This window comes from Engystomops pustulosus, chromosome 2 (assembly GCF_040894005.1).
Source record: "Engystomops pustulosus chromosome 2, aEngPut4.maternal, whole genome shotgun sequence".
In the NCBI taxonomy this organism is placed as follows: Eukaryota; Metazoa; Chordata; class Amphibia; order Anura; family Leptodactylidae; genus Engystomops; species Engystomops pustulosus.
In genome coordinates, this window is record NC_092412.1 from 97,316,868 (window position 1) to 97,337,937 (window position 21,070).

At 41.0% G+C, this 21,070-nt stretch overlaps 1 protein-coding gene across 1 annotated transcript; it reads left to right on the plus strand.

The window, feature by feature from the left end:
* The first annotated feature begins 939 nt into the window (after positions 1-939).
* On the plus strand, positions 940-17,929 carry LOC140116564 (cytokine receptor-like factor 2). Its single transcript, XM_072133056.1, has 6 exons — positions 940-1,039; positions 5,519-5,661; positions 8,785-8,980; positions 9,070-9,187; positions 10,701-10,785; positions 16,599-17,929. The coding sequence occupies exons 1-6, from the start codon at positions 976-978 to the stop codon at positions 16,833-16,835; spliced, it is 843 nt and encodes a 280-aa protein (XP_071989157.1). The 5' UTR covers positions 940-975; the 3' UTR covers positions 16,836-17,929.
* Positions 17,930-21,070: the final 3,141 nt, after the last annotated feature.

Sequence of the window (21,070 nt, forward strand, 5' to 3'; positions counted from 1 at the left end):
CCAGATTGCAATAATCAGCTGTAAGGTGTCTGTAATGAAGCTTTATTTATGATCCTTGGTCCCATTACAGCAAAAAATGTATAAACTCCAACTGTCACTGGGGCCAAAATTTTTTTGTCTGAATCTACAATTATAAAATATACAGTTTCGACTTGCATACAAATTCAACTTAAGAACAAACCTCCGGACCCTATCTTGTACGCAACCCGGGGACCGCCTGTACCTCCCGTGTTTTCCAGATGTCTATAATTTTAGAAACAATTTATTTAATGTGAGTCTACCCACTCTCAAATCATCCAGGAAAATCAGCATTGTGTAAGATATCTTGTAGGCTTTCCAGACATACCATTCCTGTTTCTCAGTGATCTCAGTTCCCTCAGTTATTTTAGTAAAAAAACAGTTGTAATATTTTTACTAATGACCTTTTTGGTGCATCAGATTAGGGCTGTTTCTGTTGATGCACAGGTTTTCTGCAAGAAATTGTCCATAATGCGCATAGGCGTGGTGTTGCTTGGTGCTGGGCAGTATAAAAAGAAGAAAACAGGTGCACCAGCAGGTATGACCTTCACCATGGTGCACAGAGAAGCTTATTTGCATAAATATTACAACAGCATTTTCACTAAAATAACAGATCACAGGAATGGTGTGTATGGAAAGCTAACAAGATACAAAGCTGATTTTACTTGTGGATGACTTTAGAGAGTGTACACTCCCTTTAAAACAATGATATTACAGATAACATCCGGTGTCTGCTGGCAATGTAAATTTATATAAAATGCTTTAAATATATATTTTAAATCTTGATCTTGAACTGTCATAAATCTGAAACCTTTCAGCTTTGTAGATAACAGTTGTTTCCTGCCGTCACTTCCTCAAACTCTGTCCTCATCATTAAAGATAATTTTCCCAGTGGCATCATGTCAGCTTCACAATCTCCTCTGCCTCTGTGACACATCAACATTTCATTTGCAGAGAATGATGCTGGTCCTCCTCTTGTGCTTTGCGTTGATTGAGTTTGTGCATCCACAGTTTTTTAAAAGTAGGTAAAGTATTAGAGATTTTTCATATGTTATATATTTGTTGTAAATGAAATAGTCTTATTCTTTTTGATGATTGGAGAGCCCTCTGGATTGGGCACCTGTTCGGTCACAGTGTAGTGAGACACCGTGTTTTTACTGCACCAATGGCATGAGTTTGTCTGTTACGGGTAAAAATGCCGGTGAAAGGTGGCCATGAACTAGCCGCAAGTTGTATGGCCAGTTCACAGTCATCATATTCAATCGTCTCCATGAGGCCTAAGGGTTTTTGCCAATTTATTCTAGAAATTGATAATTCTCAGTAACTCTGCAGCCATTGACAAAAACTCTTGACTGGTATTGCTACAGGATGTGATGTATATTTTAAAGAAAACTACCATCAAAATCCATCACGATAAACCAGGGAAGCCTACTCATAGATCCAGGCACTGTAACTGTAGTTATTTTATATTTATACACCTGGCTGTAGATTCCAGCAGTGCCCGGGATAGTAAATAACTGCTCTTAGCTATAACAAAATAGAATCGGTTAACAAAAATTTTGTATATATTAATTTTATAATAATATTTTGTGTCTTTCTCTCCTTATCTATCTCATTCACTCTCCCTACCTGCCTCTCACCCTCCCTCACAGTCTTACTGTCTTTCTCACTTACTCTGCCTGCCTGTATCTATATCTATCTATCTATCTATCTATCTATCTATCTATCTATCTATCTATCTCCCTGCCTGCCTCCCACTCTCCCTGCCTGTCTTTCTGTCTCTCACTCACTCTCCCTGCCTGTCTCTCACTTTCCTTGTCTGTCTCTCTATCTCTCACTCACTCTCCCTGCTTGTCTCTCTGTCTCTCACTCACTCACTCTACTGCCTGTTTCTCACTCACTCTCTCTGCCTGTGTCTCACTCACTCTGTACCTGTCTCTCACTCACTTACCTTGTCTATTACTCACTCTCTCTTTCCGTCTCTCTGTCACTCACTCACTTTCTCTGCCTGTCTCTCTGACTCTCACTCACTCTCTCTACCTGTCTCTCAATCACTCTCTCTGCCTGTCTCTCTGTCTCTCACTCACTTACCCGGCCTATATCTCTGTCTCTCAATCACTCTCCTTGCCATTTTCTCTGTCTCCCACTCACTCTCCCTGCCTGTCTCTGGATCACTCTCCCTGCCTGTCTTTCACTCACTTTCCCTGCCTGTCTCTCTGTTTGTCACTTACTGTCTCTCTGTCACTCACTCATTCACTCTCTGTCTCTAACACTCTCATTCAAGAGGCTCTGACACTCTCATTCGAGTTACTGCCTAACACCCTTATTTGAGTGACTGACACTCTCAATTGAGTGTCTCTGACACTCTCATTCGAGTGACTGTCTCTGCCACTCTCATTCGGATGACTGTCTCTGACACTCCCATTCGAGTGATTGCCTCTGTCTCTGACTGTCACTACAGAGATAGGGGAAGATTTATCAGAACTGTCTGAGAGCAGAACTACTCTAGTTGCCCATGGCAATCAATCAGAGCTCAAGTTTAATTTTCTCACAGCTGTTTTTAAAATTACAGCTGATATTTGATTGGTTTCCATGGGCAACTAGAACAGAGTGGAACAACTGGAATCTTCCCCTATCTCTGTAACCCTATTCATCTTTCCCTGGTTCAGCTCCCAACTGCAACAGCAGCAGCAGACAATGGCTCCTGTATATGATGGTTAATTTGTGAATTATGGAAAGCGTGGGGTGGAAATTTTGGCTCAAAACCAATGGCACAGATTCCTTTAGCAGGCATACACACATACATACACACACACATACACTTATCTTTAGTAAATAACTGCACTTAGCTACAACAAAATAGAAGTGACACCATCTTACATGCCGCCCCACTAGAGGTTGACATTCCTGGCAACTTTCACCACAAAAACTCATTTTGCTCATAGCACTTGGGAGGAACACTAGCTTTTGACCTAGTTGTCCTACGCACAGTCAAATGTTCAGGGGTATCAGGCACATCCACTGGAGGTAGTTTTACTGGCTGTGCAAATGTTTCTCTGGGTGGAAAACCTGTCATGGCCAGAGGCCCTGGAGTAGCTGGGGCAGAGATAATCCACCATCCTTCATTCCCCAATGCCTACTGGCTCTACCTCATACACTGGGATATCAGGGTCTCCCACCACAATCCAACTTGGATCATCAAGCTTTCTAACTATCCTCTAAAGCAGGGGTACCCAAACAGACCCTCAGGTTGCGCACCCGCCCTGTTCCCAGTGCAGAAGAAAGGCTGTGATTCACTGCAAAAATGCTAAAAAACATGTGTGCAGTAATCTCTCTGATCCAGTCTCAACTAGACAACGTACCTTTCGGTCTTTCAGCTTGGCTTCCATAATGGGGCTGCTGGAGTACAGATTGAATTAATCATGTATGGAGCTTAGCTTATAGTGGACCGCCACTGGACACCCTGTTACTGTCACGGTTGGTAGTTTAAAGCCAGCTTTGAATTCATATGTACCTGGTACTCTTTGGTAATATGACCGAGATGACCATACTGTCAGCAGTTCCAGTAGAGGGGTTCTCTTTTTCTCTGTACATCAGATGGACCTCAGTTAGGGGTCCTCACAACCGTGGTAAGATCTGTGGAGGATTGCTCGATGATGTGGCCATCTCTGGAGCCCTGAACGAGCCTGCTTTCATCTGGGATACTTCCAAATGACACTCTCTCATTTCTGAGTGTTGTATTGAGTCATCCAGCTCAGGTTGATTAGTCCTGTCTGGACACTGCAGGAAGCTCTGTGTAATTTCTCAGCTCAGGTTGATTAGTCCTGTTTGGATACTTCAGGAAACTCTGTGTAATGTGTTTATGAATGGCAGCTAGTCTGCACCAAGCTTTCCCAAGCTCCTGAATTTTATAATTATTTTTTGAGCAAAACCACTTAGACCAGGGATTTAACTGTATATGTTTCTGCATTAGAGAAGTTACAGCATTCTCAAGATTACAATGCATCAAAAAAATGTTAGATTTCCTTTAAGCCTCTGTCCTCCATGTCCCTTGTCCCTCTTCTGACAGCAGTGTGTAATAGCAGCCATTATTTATCCATCATGAACACAGGATTACCTGTACTGGTAAAGACAGCCTTGATGCTTCTGTTTCTGTTGCTCCTAAGAGCGCCACCACAGGCTTAAGGGAAGGAATGACAGCCAGGTAAGAAGTAGCCCAGCATCTACCTTTGCCCCCTAATTTTCCAGAAACCCATAACTTTCTAGCCAAAGATAACTTAAAAGAGTTGTCCACTTTCAGCAAATAATTGAAATTGTATGTGTTATAAAAATGTATACACTTTTCAATATACTTTCTGTATCAATTCCTCATGGTTTTCTAGATCTCCGCTTGCTATCCTGCTATAGAAAGCTTCTATGTTTACCTCCACGGGATAGAAATATGTCCCTGGTCTTGTGATGGATAAGCAGGTACATGAATTGTTAGTATCACACATCTCTGATTACTCTGTGATAATATTGTCTTCTACACCTTCAATTCCATCACAAGACCATGGAAAGATTTCTATCCACTGGAAGTAAACATAGAAGAATAGCAAGCAGAGATCTAGAAAACCATGAGGAATTGATACAGAAAGTATATTGGAAAATTGTAAACATTTTCATTACACAAACAATATCAATTATTTGCTGAAAGTGGACAACCCCTTTAACCCTTTTTCTTGACTAAATTATCGTCTGTCACCAAAAATGTATTTTAATTAACTTCATTTAAAAATGTAAGAAAAAAATAATTAAAATTTAATTCCTGCGTTTACAGCCACACGGTTAACTTTCCAGAAGTGATAAGTGATTGGCGTCTGTAGCAGAAGAACGTTGTTGATTGGCCAGCTGCCTCTGCTGTACCACCTCTTACAGTACTCGTAGAGTCACGGCTCCGACTTCCTTCTCTTCACACAATATCCTTGACAGAATTTTAGCAGTATCCTTGACAGTCTATACCAGTGATGGCGAATGTTTTGGGGACAGAGTGCCCAAGCTACAACCAAAACCCACTTGTATCCCGCAAAGTGCCAACACAACAATTAAAGCAGTAACTTATTGATTCCTGCTATATAACAGGTTTTAAACGTGTCCTGAGTTCACCAATACAATAGAAAGGTGGAGAAATTTGGATTGTAGCAGGAGCTGAAATGACAATCCATCTCTATCCATACCTTCCCGCTCCTCCTGTAGTCCTGGCAGCCAAGGATGTCACTTTAAAATAGTGCTGAGAATGGCACGTCCTGTCTGGCAAACTTTGTGTAGGGGTGAAGGCTTGGGTGCCCACAGAAAGGGCTCTGAGTGCCACCTCTGGCACCCGTGCCATAGGTTCGCCACCACTGGTCTATACAGTGTTCCATGTATTTTTTATTTTTAATTTGTAATTATTTTGTTTCCAATAATTGCCATTTATAAATGTACACTATTGTGATATATTTCCCATATTTTATTTATCCAGATAGCCCACAGAATGTAACTATAACATGGATGGATCCTGTCATGACAATTCATACTTTAGATGTTCAATGTAAAAAAGATTTGAATAGAAGTTGCTTTCGACTTCTTCTGCAACTGAAAAATGGCAAAAATATGGAGTGGCAGGTTGGTACTGATTTTAATATTCTTGGTGAGTAAAGATTAGGAGCTGGATGGGTTGTCTAGCATAGTTGCATAAATTTCTATAGTTATAGTTTTATATTCAGCTTTGCTAGCTATCAGATTACAGCCACTTTCACAACTGCATCTCCCATCATCACATGTGTTACTTGTAGAAGGAGACAATGCTTTATTCTGTTGTGGCTGTTGGTCCTCTAACAAATTGATGGTTCAGCTAATGAGTATTCACAGGAAAAAAATCTGAACTTTTCTTTCATACAAACAGGACTGTATGTACATAGAACTAGGCTATATTCACACTGCCGTTGCCCGCCCGTACCGAACCGTAGTGGGCAACGGCAGTGCACGGGGAGAGGAGGAGGAGGTGAGCGCAGGTCCTATCTTTTTCCCGGGTACGGAGCAGTATGGTGCCACACGTGTGCTGCACCGTACCGCTCCCGTAGGGAGGACGTATATCGGCGTATAAACGCCGGCCATATATACGTCCTCCATACAGTAGTGTGAATGTAGCCTTATTGTGTTTTAACACATTTAAAAAATGTAAAACCTTCTGTACAAGAAAAAAATTATTTGTTTCGCCTGATGACTTTAGGGTTTAAGGTTTAATTTTCTGTGAGACGTTTTCTTTGCTACTATTTTGAGGATTTTCCGTTTTTGTATATGGTGCAAAAAGGTGAAAAAGTGGCATTTTAGACTTTTGGACACCTTTTTTACAATTGGTAAACTGTGGATCAATGCCGGGAAAAACTGTAAATTATTTTGATAGATCAGATATTTTGGGACACTGGGATGCATGTTTATGATTTTATTTGTTTATTTTTATATCAGGGAAAGGTAGTGATTTGAACTTTTATTTTTTTTTTTTACTTTTTTTGTACTATTTTTCAGACCCCCTAGGGTACTTTAACTTTAGGTTATCTGAGTATAGATATCAGATCAGCAATGGTCACATTTTCCTGCCACTAGACTGTGGAAATCATCACAATCTAACTGCTTAGTGCTCATTAGGCTCCCCTAAACTGTATCACGCATAATGGAAGAGATATGTAAGACAGAGGCAAACATAAACAGTGCCCAAGCCTATGGTATCCATCCATCCTACAACAAGTAGCGTCCACATGTGGGGTGTCTCCATACTTGGGAGAAATTGCATAACAAATTTTAAAATGGGTTTTTTATTTTAATGTTTTGTGAATGTGTCAATTTTAGGACTCAATGAACCGACAAAATCAGACCATTCTAAATTTCACCTCCATTTTGACTTAATTAGCATGAAAATTTCAAAAGGTTAATCATCTTCCTAAAAGCTGTTTCTGATTGTTTGATGAATACAGATTTGAAAATGGAGTGCCATATAGGGAGTATCTAGTATATATTTCAAATTTCATTAGAAACAATGATGATCCCCAAAAAAGTCAAATCTGACTCAAATCTGATTCTGTTTTATTATGCAGATTGTCAAGGACGCAGCCATACCAAATATGTTAGGTGTTTGGTTATTTTTTTCAATTTTACTGAAGAAAAACTAATTTGGAGAAAATCTTGTTCATTTTAGCATTACCATCTTTTCATATGCAAACTTTTTTCTTTTTTCAGCTGACAAATCTGGTTAGGGTCTTTTTGAAGCAGATCTGTCGGTGCTGTGCTTTAGCATGACCAACATGGATATTTTAATTGGTGTAAAATATATTTTTCATTTTTTGGAAGACTAAATCTGGGGTGCGTCCTATAGTAAGAAGCATCTTATAGTCCTAAAAATACGGTATATTATGTTGCAGTGTACGGCCTCATAAAATTACAAACAGAAAGGAAATTCTGTCCAATTTGCCAAATAATAAAGAGTGTATAGCCATTAAAACATGACAATGCAATTCTGCTCTTAATGGTGCGGCTTCCCATCAAGGAGATGTTGTGTACCCATACAGAGTGTATGAGATTGGGTATCAAAATTTCTGCAGTGTTTTGGTATTTTATCCACTGAGAATGTGTACATTTTTTGAAAAACACATTTATTTAGCCCAATGTATCCCAATGTATCTTATCCAGTGCGCCTGCATCATGTGCATGTAGCCTTATAGTGACACATTTCAGATTTGAATAAATGGCCCGTGTTGGGAAGGGGAAAAGTGGCTTTGGCAGCAAGGGGTCAATTCTTCAAATTAAACAAAAACTGGGTTTTGCCAGGACATGGTTTATTTCCATCGACCTCGTTGGGTCAAAAGCAAATAATAAGAGAAGCAAAAATAAGGAGACTAAAATACTTATAAGTTTAAAGCTAAAAGTTTATATTGGGGCACATTTACTCAGGGTCCGTCGGATGCATTTATGTCGCGGTTCACGATTTTTTCCGATTTGGCCTGAATTGCCCGGGTTTTTGCCGCACGCGATCGAATTGTGGCGCATCGGCGCCGGCTTGCACGCGACACAAATTGTGGGGTGTGGACGTCGGACAACCCGACTGATTCGGACAAACCACTGAATTTAAAAACCAAATTATGTCGCAAGATCATGCACTGGGAAGAAGAAGGTGAACTCTGGCGGACCTGGGGGAAGCGACACATGCAGGAAATTGGACGCACGATCTTAATGAATCATGGCAGCTCCGAATCCTTGTTGGACATTCCGGATCGGCGGCGTCAACGGGACCGGTAAGTAAATGTGCCCCATTATGTTGAAGCAGTAATCATGGATTACTTTTAATAATTCAATACATACAATTATTCCATATCAATATGTCCTGACATTTTAGCTCTTTTGGGGATCAGATACATAATAGGCAGAGTTGCATCAAGACAGTTACATTCCATTTTGTTCTGAAAATTTCTGCCACAGCTAGATGTCATCCATACTTATTAAGTGCTTATCTGTCTACTCATTATATAACATGTTTGGTCATTTAGGGAGGTATATCTAATATGCTGTGAGTGTTGAATCTGAACTTCACCTTTAAGAACAGAGGAATAAAAGTATGCTAATAAATATTTATGCATCAATGTGTATTCTTACATATGGGATTTAAGGGGCAGGAAAACTATATTGTAGGTCAACAAGGTTTGCTCTTTGCACATATTTTAATCCTAATATGTTGTTGTTTTACCCCCTCGATAGAAAAATATTGAATCTTCAGATTGTTTCAAAATAGACTCATTGCTGAAGAAAATACATTGCGAGTTTTCACATCCAAACCTGGATCCAGAGAAGTGTTTCCATGCACGCCTGCAGTTTAAAACAGTTAAAGCTTGTGGTTATAATTATGAGAGTGAGTGGAGTGATGATGTCTTCATGAAGAATTACAGTCTAGTAGGTATGAGCAATGCCATGTCATATATTAACCCCATTGCTGTACAATATGTAATAATGTAATATACTTTTTTGTACTTTTCTCTTTATTAGAGTCATGTGAGGAGCAGAAACCCAAAGCGTTTGGAGTGAGGAATTTTATAATTTTATTTTCAGCAATTTCCGCACTGATCTTATTAATTATAATATTGCTGAGGTGTAATATGGAAAGGTATGTGAAATGTTCAAGGAGATCTACAATCAAAATCAAGCAGGATAAACCAGGCATACTCTTATATTTGTTATCCATGGCCTACTTCCATCTTAAAAAAAACTCTTAAAATTATGCTAGAGCAAGAAGGGCTACTGGGGCAGTTCCCAGAGCCCCTGAGTGCTGTAGATTCACAGGCTATGTGCAAGGAGCCCTTCCACTATGTGCTGAAACGTTCTTTGCTGCAGTGAGATTACATTGTGCTTAAGGAATGGGGAGTGCAAAGCAGGAGCAGAGCGGGAAGGGAAAACAGTGTAACAGCCTGTGAATCTGCAGAACACAGAAGGGCTCTTGGAACCGCCTGAGTAACCATTCAGGCTCATTAGCATAATTTAAAAAGTTAATTTTAGAAGGAGGAGGCCATGGATAACAAATACAAGATAATTACCACAGTCACTGGATCTGAGTAAGGCCCGTTCCACACTTGCGAGTGTGATGCGATGAGCTCGCATCACACTCGCCACGCAAGCTTCCGGGAACGCACGCTCCCCCGAACGTTGCACCGCGGGAGTGAACTCAGCATGTCAGTTCACTCCTGGTGTGCAGCGTTCGGGCCGTGCGTTCCTGACAGCTTGCGTTGCGAGTGTGATGCGAGTTCATCGCATCACACTCGCAAGTGTGGAACGGGCCTAAGTGTCCCTGATCGTAGATTCCCTTAAATTAATAGTAAACTGAGCATATTAATATCATAGATTTTACCTTAGCTAGAAGTGGTCGATAGATGTAACTGTACAGAAAATCTAGTGCTTAGTTATCTTGGCCAAACTAGAACAAGTAGTAAAATTTGATCGAGGAGCAGGTACAGCAATACATGGCTATACAAAAAGTTTGCAACTGGATTTTATGCTGCAGGTCTATTTTTGTAGAGTGTAGATTTGTGTGGATCCCAATCACTATACTGGAACTGTACAGTATGGTGTTTGCAACCTACAAATGTGACCTCCGTTCAGTGTAATAGATTAACTCCTGAGCAGATTCCCCTCCAGTGTTTCTGTCATTCTCCTGGACAGAAACCATGTGTAATTCATTCCTCCTGAACATATTTCAAAAATTGACTCTTCTATTGATCATACAAACACTTGGGTTCCAGTATTTTAACCCTGCAAATCTGGGAAGTTATGTGCCTTATTCATAGTCTTACTTCTGCCTTTAACCTATGAAACCAATAGAACACAGTTATGTCTATAATAAAAATGTGAATATTCATTGAGAAGTTAAGCTGTATAGCAGTGAATAAATTGTAGACTATACCACTAGCTCAAATTTTTGCCTTGATTCAAGGCCCAAGTTTTCATTTTTATGAATTCCCCTATATAGTGCTATGTAGTGCACCTCTGTTTGATCAGATAGCACTATTCACAGACAGGAAGTCACAGTTTCATTAGAGATTGCGTCCATGTCTAGGATAGATAAAAAAGGAAGACTTTTTTTATATCGTTTAATTTGACTATACCTGTGGGTGTTCTCTTAACAGAATGAAGAGCTGTGTATTTCCAATAGTACCCGATCCAAAGAATTCATTTCATACCCTATTTGACAGTCACAACGGATTTTTTCAGGTATCGTTTACTATGCAGAACATAGAAGCCGAATATTACATATCACTTACATTTATATAGTTGCCCCTAGACACGACCCTGTAACTTCTGACTTAGGGTCGAGGATGCCAACTTGGATTTCTGTGTAATGGTCTTCGAGCTGAGATTTCTCGCTCTCTCTGCTGTCTGCAAGCTAGCCCCGCCCACTGCAGTCCAGGACGGAGCTTACACTGACACAGACACTCACTCACTCACTTCCTGCCTGCAAACAACACATTGGCGCACATTTACTTACCCGGTCCTGTTGTGATCCCACGGTGCGTTGTCCAATGAGGATTCACTAAGATCGTGCACCCGAGTTCCTGCAGGTGTCGCTGCTGGGCCGAGGTCCGCCGGAGTTCAACATCTTCTTCCCGGTGCATGTGAGTGTTTGATCTTGCGATACAATTTGTTTTTCAAATTCCGCATTTTTTCCGAATCCGTCAGGTTGTCCGACGGCCTCGCTCCGCGATTTCTGTCGCGTGCAAGCCGACGCTGATGCGCCATAATCCGATCCCATGCGCCAAAAACCCAGGGCAATTCGGTGCAAAATGGAAATATTCGGGAAACCCGGCGAAAGTGCAGCATTCGGACCCTTAGTAAATGAGCCTAATTGTGAGGAGAGAGAAGCTGAAAGCTACAAGCAGATAAGTACTTTGTCTGGGGAGAGAGAACAGATATGTAGCAGAGCTGACAGTATGTAATAGGCATCTCATGGATTTCATCATCTCTAATCTGTGTCACATGTGTCAGATACTAGTACAATGTACAGAAGGTAAATGAAAGTGTATATAAAACCTGTACCCTGATAATCTAAGCACACTGTCAGTTCACAGAACTAGAGGACTCATAATGGGGTTTATTTACTAAGGGTCCCGCGGATTGCACTTCTGTCTGCTTTTAGAAATTTTCGGGGATTTGCACCGCTGTGACAGCTATGTAGAAGGGGATTGTGCGCGCGCGCACTGATTGCTACTGGCCACTTCCGGGTTTCCAACTGGTGGCAACCATCATTCCCTGCCGGATCTTTGCACTCACTAGCCTTAGAGAAAGCTTCCTGGTTCCCTGCGATTCTTCCCTGCTCCGTTCTGTATTGATCTCCAGTTGTGACCTCGGACCTGACCTTTGACCTCTGCATCTCTGCTGCCTGCCCTGACTGTTTGCCTGTGCCTGACCGCAAACCCGGACTCTGTTTGTGGACCTCGACCTTGGCTGCCAGCACGGGCTAGTCGCACCTGTGGAATGACCTGGTGGTACCATGCCACAACAAGTTTAACCCGCTTTGCTGCAGGCTCTGGTGAAGGCCTAGTGCCACTTAGACTCCGGTCCCAGGTGTCGGCTAGTACCATCTCCCACGGGGGTTCACTGACAGTAACCCTGGCACCCTACAAGTTGAATTTGTATGTAAGTCAGAACTGGTATATTTTATAATGTAGCTCCAGACAGAATTCTTTTTTGTCCCTGTGATGATTGAAGTTTCAAAATTTTGTGCTGCCATAGGAACAAGGATTATCAATGAAGCTTTATTACAGGCAACTTACAGCTGATCATTGCAACCTATGTAAAGTGAGCTGCAGAGGTCCGTCTGTAACTAAGGGTTGCCTTTAAGTCGGGTGTCAAATTATTGTACAAATCAAATTGACTTATATTTTTTTTCTTTTACAATTTATTAACAAAAACATTTTGTTATGTTGATCGACCCTTTTAAATGAGTTCTGTAGAGTTTAAGTATATAGCTGTAAAGGATCTCAGTAAAGTTTTCTAATGATAATAATTATATGCCTTCTCACCCTTGCACAAGATGGATGCTTATCTATGTAAATTTCTGTAACCACAGAACAGAGATTAGTTCTGTATACGCTCATGAGAAAAAAATAATATAGACATTTCTGTGAACTGTGATTTTAAGCAGCCCCCAAGCCCTCAACTTGCTGAGTTTTTTTTTGCTTTTCTTTGTGAAATGATGTTATGCACTGGTCCTTAATACCTTACAGGGAATGCGTCACCAGAAAATGACCCATTTTTATATGATTTTATATGTTAAACATAATTTCCTTCAGCAGTGCTCAAGCTATATAGAACATCTGTGGGGAAAATCCTACAAGTCCATTCACCTCACCAAACAGGTCTATTTCTCCAACCTAATCTCCTCTTTCTCTAAGACTCTCAAATAAAGGTGCAGCTGCGTCACTATAATTTTTAACCCCTCTTCTCTCCATTAACTGTGTCCTTAATCCCTAACATTCCGGTTTCTCCACTCTATGTAAATTTCAATGAGACTGCTCTTTCTAAAGTCTCCAATGATCTCCTCATTGCTAAATCTAAAGGTGACTATGATCTATTCATTTTTCTAAATCTCTCTGTAGCATTTGACACAATGGGGGTCATTTACTAAGGGCCTGAATCGCGTTTTTCTGTACCCGAAAATTACCGATTTGCGTTGATTTTCCCTGAATTGCCCCGGGTTTTTGGCGCACGTGATCGGATTGTGGCACATCGGCGACGGCATGCATGCGACGGAAATCAGGGGGCGTGGCCATTGCAAAACCCAACGGATTCAGAAAAAACGCTGTATTTAAAAAAAAAAAAAAGTGTCGCTTGACATAACATTATACACATTTTTTTTTTACCAAAACATTTTTGAGCCATGACAAGCTAGACAGGACCCTCGGCCCACTCAGTATATAGATAGCCCCTGCACGTGCCCACTCAGTATATAGACAGTCCCATCAGTCCACAGCAGATGCCCCCCTTTAATGAAATGTCCTGCCAGAAGTCCCCTTTAAAGGCCTTTCAACTTCTTCTTCCCAGCCCCGCATCTTCATCTTCTCCCAGCAGCTCAGTCTTCTCCCCGCGGCTCCTTCTTCTGCTCTTCTGGCCCAGGCGCTTCAGTATGAGGCGGCGGTGTCGCAGCAGTGGGACGTCATAGTGTAAGGGCCCGGCCGGCACATATAATATGACGTCATGTGGCCGCGACACCGCTGCCTCATACTGATGTGCCTGGGCCAGAAGAGCAGAAGACGGAGCAGTATGAATTCTACTATATAATAATTACACTTATGTAGCTATAAACATACACGGAAAGCACACAATATAACCTGGTTCCTTGGGGAAAGTACAGTTTATCTGTGGAGTCGTATTCAGGAAGCAAGATAGAGAGTTTTCCAGTTTCCCTAGCATAAATATCCCTGTGGGCACCCCCTACCCACCACCATAACTCTCCCGTAAGACCACTCAGGATAGACCCCAATGTGTGCAGGGAGAAAATCTCACACATGGTTCATGGAGGCCTTTATTATACTGCCGATATCCAGCAGGTGTCGCTGCTGCGCCGAGGTCCACCGGAGTTCACCTTCTTCGCCACGGTGCATGTGAGTGCTGATGTTGCGACACAATTTCTTTTTAAAATTCCACGCTTTTCCGAATCCGTCAAGTTGTCCAACAGCCATGCCCCCGATTTCTGTTGCGTGACAGCCGGGGCCAATGCGACACAATCCGATCCTGTGCGCCAAAATCCTGGGGCAATTCAGCGCAAACTAGAAATATTCGGGAAACCCGACGAAAGTGCGGCATTCGGACCCTTAGTAAATGAGCCTCCTATAACATTTTATTTAGTTTGTATATTTACCCCATGATCTGTAGAGTGCTGCAGAATATGATGGCACTATATAAAAAGATTTATTCATTTAACAAAGCAGAGACAAGATGAAAGCCACCATAGTCATTGTCAGAAAATAAAATAAAAAATCTGCAGTCAAAAAATAAAAAAATATTTTACATTTACATTTTGTTATCTGCTTTAATGAGTGAAAACAAAAAGTGGTGACACATTCCCTTTAACTTTAATGCTATAGATGGACATGTATTAAATTGCCCCCTTGTTGCTCATTTTCTCCCCTATTCCCGAGTGTTCTTATTTACACAGGAAAAAAATAAAGGTAGGCATTTTCAGTCCATAAATGTAATACATTCTCATGGCACTTTAGGAGACTGCTGCTTAGTTTTCTATTCCACAATTTCCCCATGTGTAGTGAGATTCCATATTTTCACAGCGCATATATATATTAATACTACTTTAAGTGCACTCTGTGAGCCCATGTGCTCACGTAATTGGTGTATACTTTACTGTATATCTGTATAATGGAGTCTAGAATCAGCTACTCTTTCAAGTTTTTTATCATCTGTAACCATTTTATGATTTTAAGCAATTCTTGACATACTCTTTTTTTCATACACTTTATTTGTTACAAAATATTTGTTCTATACGTTCTATATGCACATTAATCAGGGATTGTATGCTTGAAATCTGGCATACAAACACGGAAATAGGTGCCATTCTACACACTTGGCGCGACGGGTGCAGGCTATAGCGCGATTCTGTGCCAGGTCAGATGTGGAGTAGAACTGCCTGCCAGCATAGCATGACGCTGTGCTGGGTGCAGGGGGTGGAGTAATATCATACGCTGGTCAGGGCCGATTCTGGCCTTTCTGCTGCCTGAGGCGAAAATGGAAATGGCGCCCCCCTCCCATGCAGCGGACCCCTGATCCCTGCTACATTCCGGTCACCAAAATTATTGACACAGATCAGTGGCATCTAGTACCCCCTCATAGATAGTATATACAGGCAGGTTCCCCACATAGATAGTATATACAGGCAGGATCACCACCATATATAGTATATACAGGCAGGCGCCCCGCATAGATATTATATACAGGCAGGCGCCCCTCATAGATAGTATATACAGGCAGGCGCCCCTCATAGATAGTATATACAGGCAGGTGCCCCTCAAAGATAGTATATACAGGCAGGTGCCCCTCATAGATAGTATATACAGGCAGGTGCCCCTCAAAGATAGTATATACAGGCAGGCGCCCCTCATAGATAGTATATACAGGCAGGCGCCCCGCATAGATAGTATATACAGGCAGGATCACCACCACATATAGTATATACAGGCAAGATCCCCCATAGATAGTATATACAGGCAAGGCCCCCATAGATAGTATATACAGGCAAGGCCCCCATAGATAGTATATACAGGCAAGATCCCCCATAGATAGTATATACAGGCAAGATCCCCCATAGATAGTATATACAGGCAAGGTAGTCTTCCTCTGCACCATGCTCCACTCGTCCACGTAGATGTTGCCCGGCGGGTCTGGTCATGTGACCAGACGGCGGGCAAACTAGGTGGGCAGAGGTCCGGGCGGGAACGGATGAGGGGGAACATCACTGGGGGCCTGGGCAGGGACAGACTACGCTCCCTCCACCTCTCTGCAAGGGGGGGAGGGGTTGTGTGCGCGCGGGAGTGCTCGGGCGCCCGGGCAGCCTATGTGGAATAAACCTCCTCCTCTCTGACAGCGAATGCCGGGGGCGGGACCGGAGGCATGGGCGGCAGTTGTGGAGGGGTTTGATGTTCTGCCGGGCCGCATATCATTGTGCAGAGGGGCAGGAACGTGACAACGGATGGGCCTTGTGGGTGGAGACTCTTCTTCTGTGCCGACAGTTAGCCGCGGCCGCCGGCGACACGGTCCGGGACCGAGCGGCTGTGATGCTGATGCTGTGATCATGACCATTAGGTGAGCGGCGATTGGTCTATGTGCCGCCTCTTAAAGGGCTCAGCAATCTGCCGCCTGAGGCGGGATTTTCATCCCGCCTCATGGCAGATGCGGCCCTGACGCTGGTGCACTTAAAGCCAGCATATGATAAATCATCCCCAATGTCTACTAAATCATTTACCTTACTGCCTACTTTAATTTCTTTTATTTGACCATTTTTATTTTTGACAATTAAGGAATGGGTAAAGACAGCAACCAATGACATTCCTCAAGAAGAAGTAGATGTCATGGAAGACCCAAAGGATGAGCCCGTATCAGCATATGTCGAGGAAAATGAGGTTATGATGCCAGTCAATCAACCAGTTATTGAGAAACAAGAGTACAATGCCACACCTGTGCAGGAGGAGACTCCAAATGTTTGCTTTGGGAACATGAACTTTACACTAAATGAAAGCCTGTATGTAATGCTGTGATAACCTTGGTGTTGGATATAGATATACTCAATGCTTTCGGAACAATATTAAAAGTGTTGCCTGCTATAGGACAATGCTTTGTTATATATGCTACTGGGTCTGCATGACTTATGGAGTTGATGGAGATAGAAAAAAACGACAATAAGTATTTGGAAAAATTAAACCTATCGATACTAGTGTAATGCATCATTTTAAATCTATCAACTTGGCCTCTCCAAAAAGACCTAAACAACTCGTACACAATGAAAGGTATTAAACTCCGGCATATGTTCACATAAAAATAATGGGGGGAATTTATCACTGCAGTGAAATAAGAAGTAAAGTAAGAATTTGAGAGAGGGCATGGAGGGGCACGGATGGTGGCAGAGTGGTGCAGGGATATGCATGAAGAAGTCTAAGCCTCTTAATGTATCTGATGGGACAATGGGGAGAAATGCCAGCTCTTTCTTTCTTAACAATTCCTTTTTTAGATACAAAATAAAAATTGGGGATACAAGTTTTGACCACTGCATTTATTGCTTTTTGGTTGAGAGAATGCAGAAAAAAAACAACTTTATAAAAATGTTATGTCATTGTAATGTTGATCACTTTTACTCATTTTCCTTATGGTGAGGTGAAGAAAAAACTGTTGGAGTTTCTTAGCTTTGTTTACCAAGTAGGGATGCGTGAGTTCTATAGTAGAGGTAAATTACATACTAATATATTTTTTAATTGGAAAGCTGCGATTGTTTTATTTACTATTTTTAAATTTTTTTGTTCCATTAGGGGATGAGACTGACTTTGATATTTTTTGTCCCTGATAGAATACACTGCAGTTCTACTGCTTCCACAGTGTATCCTTGATCATCAATCTTCCAATTGTCATAGCAGCACATCGGCTTCTTTGATCATGGCAAAGCTGGTCATGGGTGTGGTAACAATCTAAACAAACCTTTAGATGCTAAAGTTGTAATTGACCCAGCATCTAAGGGGTTCAACACTCAATAGCCAGGTGTTAGCTGAACCTTACCACCGAAATCTGTTGCTTCATGCCGCTAGCTTAGTTTGAAACTGTGCATGTATGCTTGTCATTTATTCATTTATACCTTTGCTTTTACTGCTATTATGTTATACTGTTAAATAGGTTAAATGTGTTATCATGCTCATTTAGAGTATTAAAGGGGGTTCCCTTTACCTTTTTTTGCATATGTGTTATACTTTACTTTATTACTATGTACAAAATATAAACTGAAACTTTTTACATGTATATTGTACCCCCACAAACCACAGAACCCAGGAGTGACAGCTACTGTTCCTTTGTTCCCCCTATGCCACTGTTAACAATGTTTTATATAACCTGCAATCTAACTCAATAGGAAAGTCAGTCACATGAAATACTTTTAGCTACTGGTAGTACATTAATTGTGTAGCAGACTTCCAGCAAGTGAAATAAGTATGTTCGAAGTAAATATAAAGGTGCTACTGGCATGAAACTCTCAACGTCTCTCACTAACAAACCTTCAATCCACTATGGCAAAGAAATCAAGCCATAGATGTCCATAAATTAAGTTATGTGTCGTAATAAGAAATGATACAGGATTAAAGTGTTGAACACATAAAGAGAGGTTCAAAAGCCATAGAAAGTCAGGACACAAGAAATTCTGCCGCTTAGCAAAAAAATAATATCAGCTGGTTCATCTGATAGTATCACAACATGTAGATGTGTTTGCCCTGAACTTCTCAGAACCTCTGTTCCTGCCTACTGGAAATTGCACTAGGGTGCAAGTGACAACTAGTTGGTAGTCTTTACCCTACATACGAAAATCAATAGCTGTGCACCACTTCTTTTTTATCATGCATATAACATTTATTCAAGACAAACAGTGTTCTAATGGAAATTTTGGCCCACTGGGCCTTTGTCAGTCACACTGAAGTCTATACCGTGTGTGTGCTGAACTCTCTGAGTGATTGTCCAACTGTACACTGGTATGGAGGTGTAACGCTATACAAGTGTGCTGTTGCACCATTTCTAGCCCTAGCTGTCCCTACCTAATTGCCCTGCCTATCCTAAACAGTAGAATATAACTGGCTTACATTCCCTTTCTACACCAAAGTGCAAACACAGAAACAAAGACTAGATAGTACAAACAAGGGATAGTCACCAAATACAAGCCAAGAGAACAATGCCGTACAATATGTATACAAATGGATAGTCAGAAAAACAGTCAAAGGGTCTAGATAGCACAATACAGCTCCCAAAACCTTATCTGAGATGCCAGAGCCCTGGTCCAAAAGATGAGTGAATCAGTTTTCTGACATTAAACAAAGTAGCAATGAGAGTGGGGAGGGATTCTGTTCATCACAGTGCATTAACTGTTAGCCAGAGTAGAGTTTAAAGGAGACTGATGGATGTTGTGGAAAGGAATGTATGGGTGCCAGGAAAGTGATACAAACAAAATGACACTTATTTAAAAAATAACACTTATAAAACTTATCACAGCAGCTGTATCAGCGGTACAGACAAAGGATGAAGCATAAGCCTGTATAGGCGACAGTGTTACAGAATAAATAAAGGCTCAAACCAGTTTGTTTAATTCATATTTAATGTTAGTCAAATATATCACATGTGCTAATACTATAAAGTGATGACACATGCCACCTGCAGCTAGGCTTAACACTTTCCCTGCCAGGCATTTCTGGAAAATTTTGTTGCGTTATTGGCCAGAACAATATTTACAATTTTGACATGTACAAATTAAACCGATATTAAAGCATAAAGATTCGTACTAAACCCCAAACCATACGTTTTCTGAAAGCAGATACTTTCCCATTTTCAAGGATTTTGTAGACATAAGTACCTTCATGCAATTTTGATATTAAAAGTGTAACATGTTATAAAAAATACATAAAAATTTACTTTGATTGCAAAAAATGTACCCCAAACATATAATCATTTGCTTCACACCACCTGAATGTAATAGATGAACATGCATAGAGTTTATTGATACTGCATAGTGATCAAACAGACTAAAACGTAAAGGCACCTAAAACCTTTATTTTTGTAAAAGCAGACAACCTAGCATTTGTCTTGATTTAACAATTGATACCCTCTACAAAAAAATTAAAATGCTATGAAAACATACATTTTTACATAAAAGTCACATAAAAGTGGAGATTTACGAACAAATAGGGATGCAAAAATAATACATCAAAGTGAGCAGATTTATATATACTGCAACACACAACATGAACAGAATTTATACTCCCAAAAATGCCAAAACAAAAACCATGCAATATTTGTTTACAATCCACTAATTCTGTCCAAATAATATGTTCTTCAGAAAATATAGCCTACAACAACCACCTTGATGCAAATTTGCAAAAAAACAGTGATAACATGCAAAAATTACATGGAAATTTTAAAATTCTTCTAAAAATGTCCAATAGCAGACTACTTCTACATAGAAAATATACTTTCCTAAAAGTATGTGAGGAGTTCATACATACTCCACATGTGTATATGCACAAAAATATGCAGCAAGGGGAACGTTAAATTCACTGGATTCACCAATTTGTTTTGCAGAAAATAACAGTGAGCTTCACAAACATATATATTATTGTATGCTCCCTTACACAACAACCCAAATAAAACCCTGAATATCCAAAACCTATCCTTTTTTAAAACAAAAAATATTTATTTCAATAAATAAATAATTACAATGAATATAAAAACATGCATAGCCAAATTTTATCATCTTCATTTATCGTAAGCACATTTTCCTACCCCATGACATTCCCTTACCCTCTTGGAGATACCAAAGAGTGAAAATCACTGTACTCACCTTCGCTGCTCTTTGGCTCCTCTTTGGGTCATTCAGCTCCTCTTCGGGTCCCTGCACGATGCTGTTCGCGGGGACCCAACGAGGATGCAAAGAACCTGAAGAGGACCTGAAAGAGGCACTGGAGCATCCACAGCATCAGAAAGGTGAGTACAGTGTTATTTTTTTATTAAGGCTTGGCATACTTGGGATAAGGGCTGGCTGGCTATTTAATGGGGGGGATGGGGACCTGAAAGACCCAAAGAGGCACTGGAGCATCCACAGCATCAGAAAGGTGAGTACAGTGTTATTTTTTTATTTAAGGCTGGGCATACTTGGCCGGCTATATAATGGGGGGGGGGGCTGGCTTAGTACTGCAGGGGATGGCAGGCTATGTACTGGGTTGGGGGATTGGCTGGCTATATACTGCAGGGGCTG

Coding starts and splice junctions, on each gene's coding strand:
- LOC140116564 (XM_072133056.1), top strand. CDS start 976: ATGATGCTGGTCCTCCTCTTGTGCTTTGCGTTGATTGAGTTTGTGCAT. Junction 5,662..8,784: donor GCAAAAATATGGAGTGGCAG/GTTGGTACTGAT, acceptor CCCCCTCGATAG/AAAAATATTGAATCTTCAGA. Junction 8,981..9,069: donor GAAGAATTACAGTCTAGTAG/GTATGAGCAATG, acceptor TCTCTTTATTAG/AGTCATGTGAGGAGCAGAAA.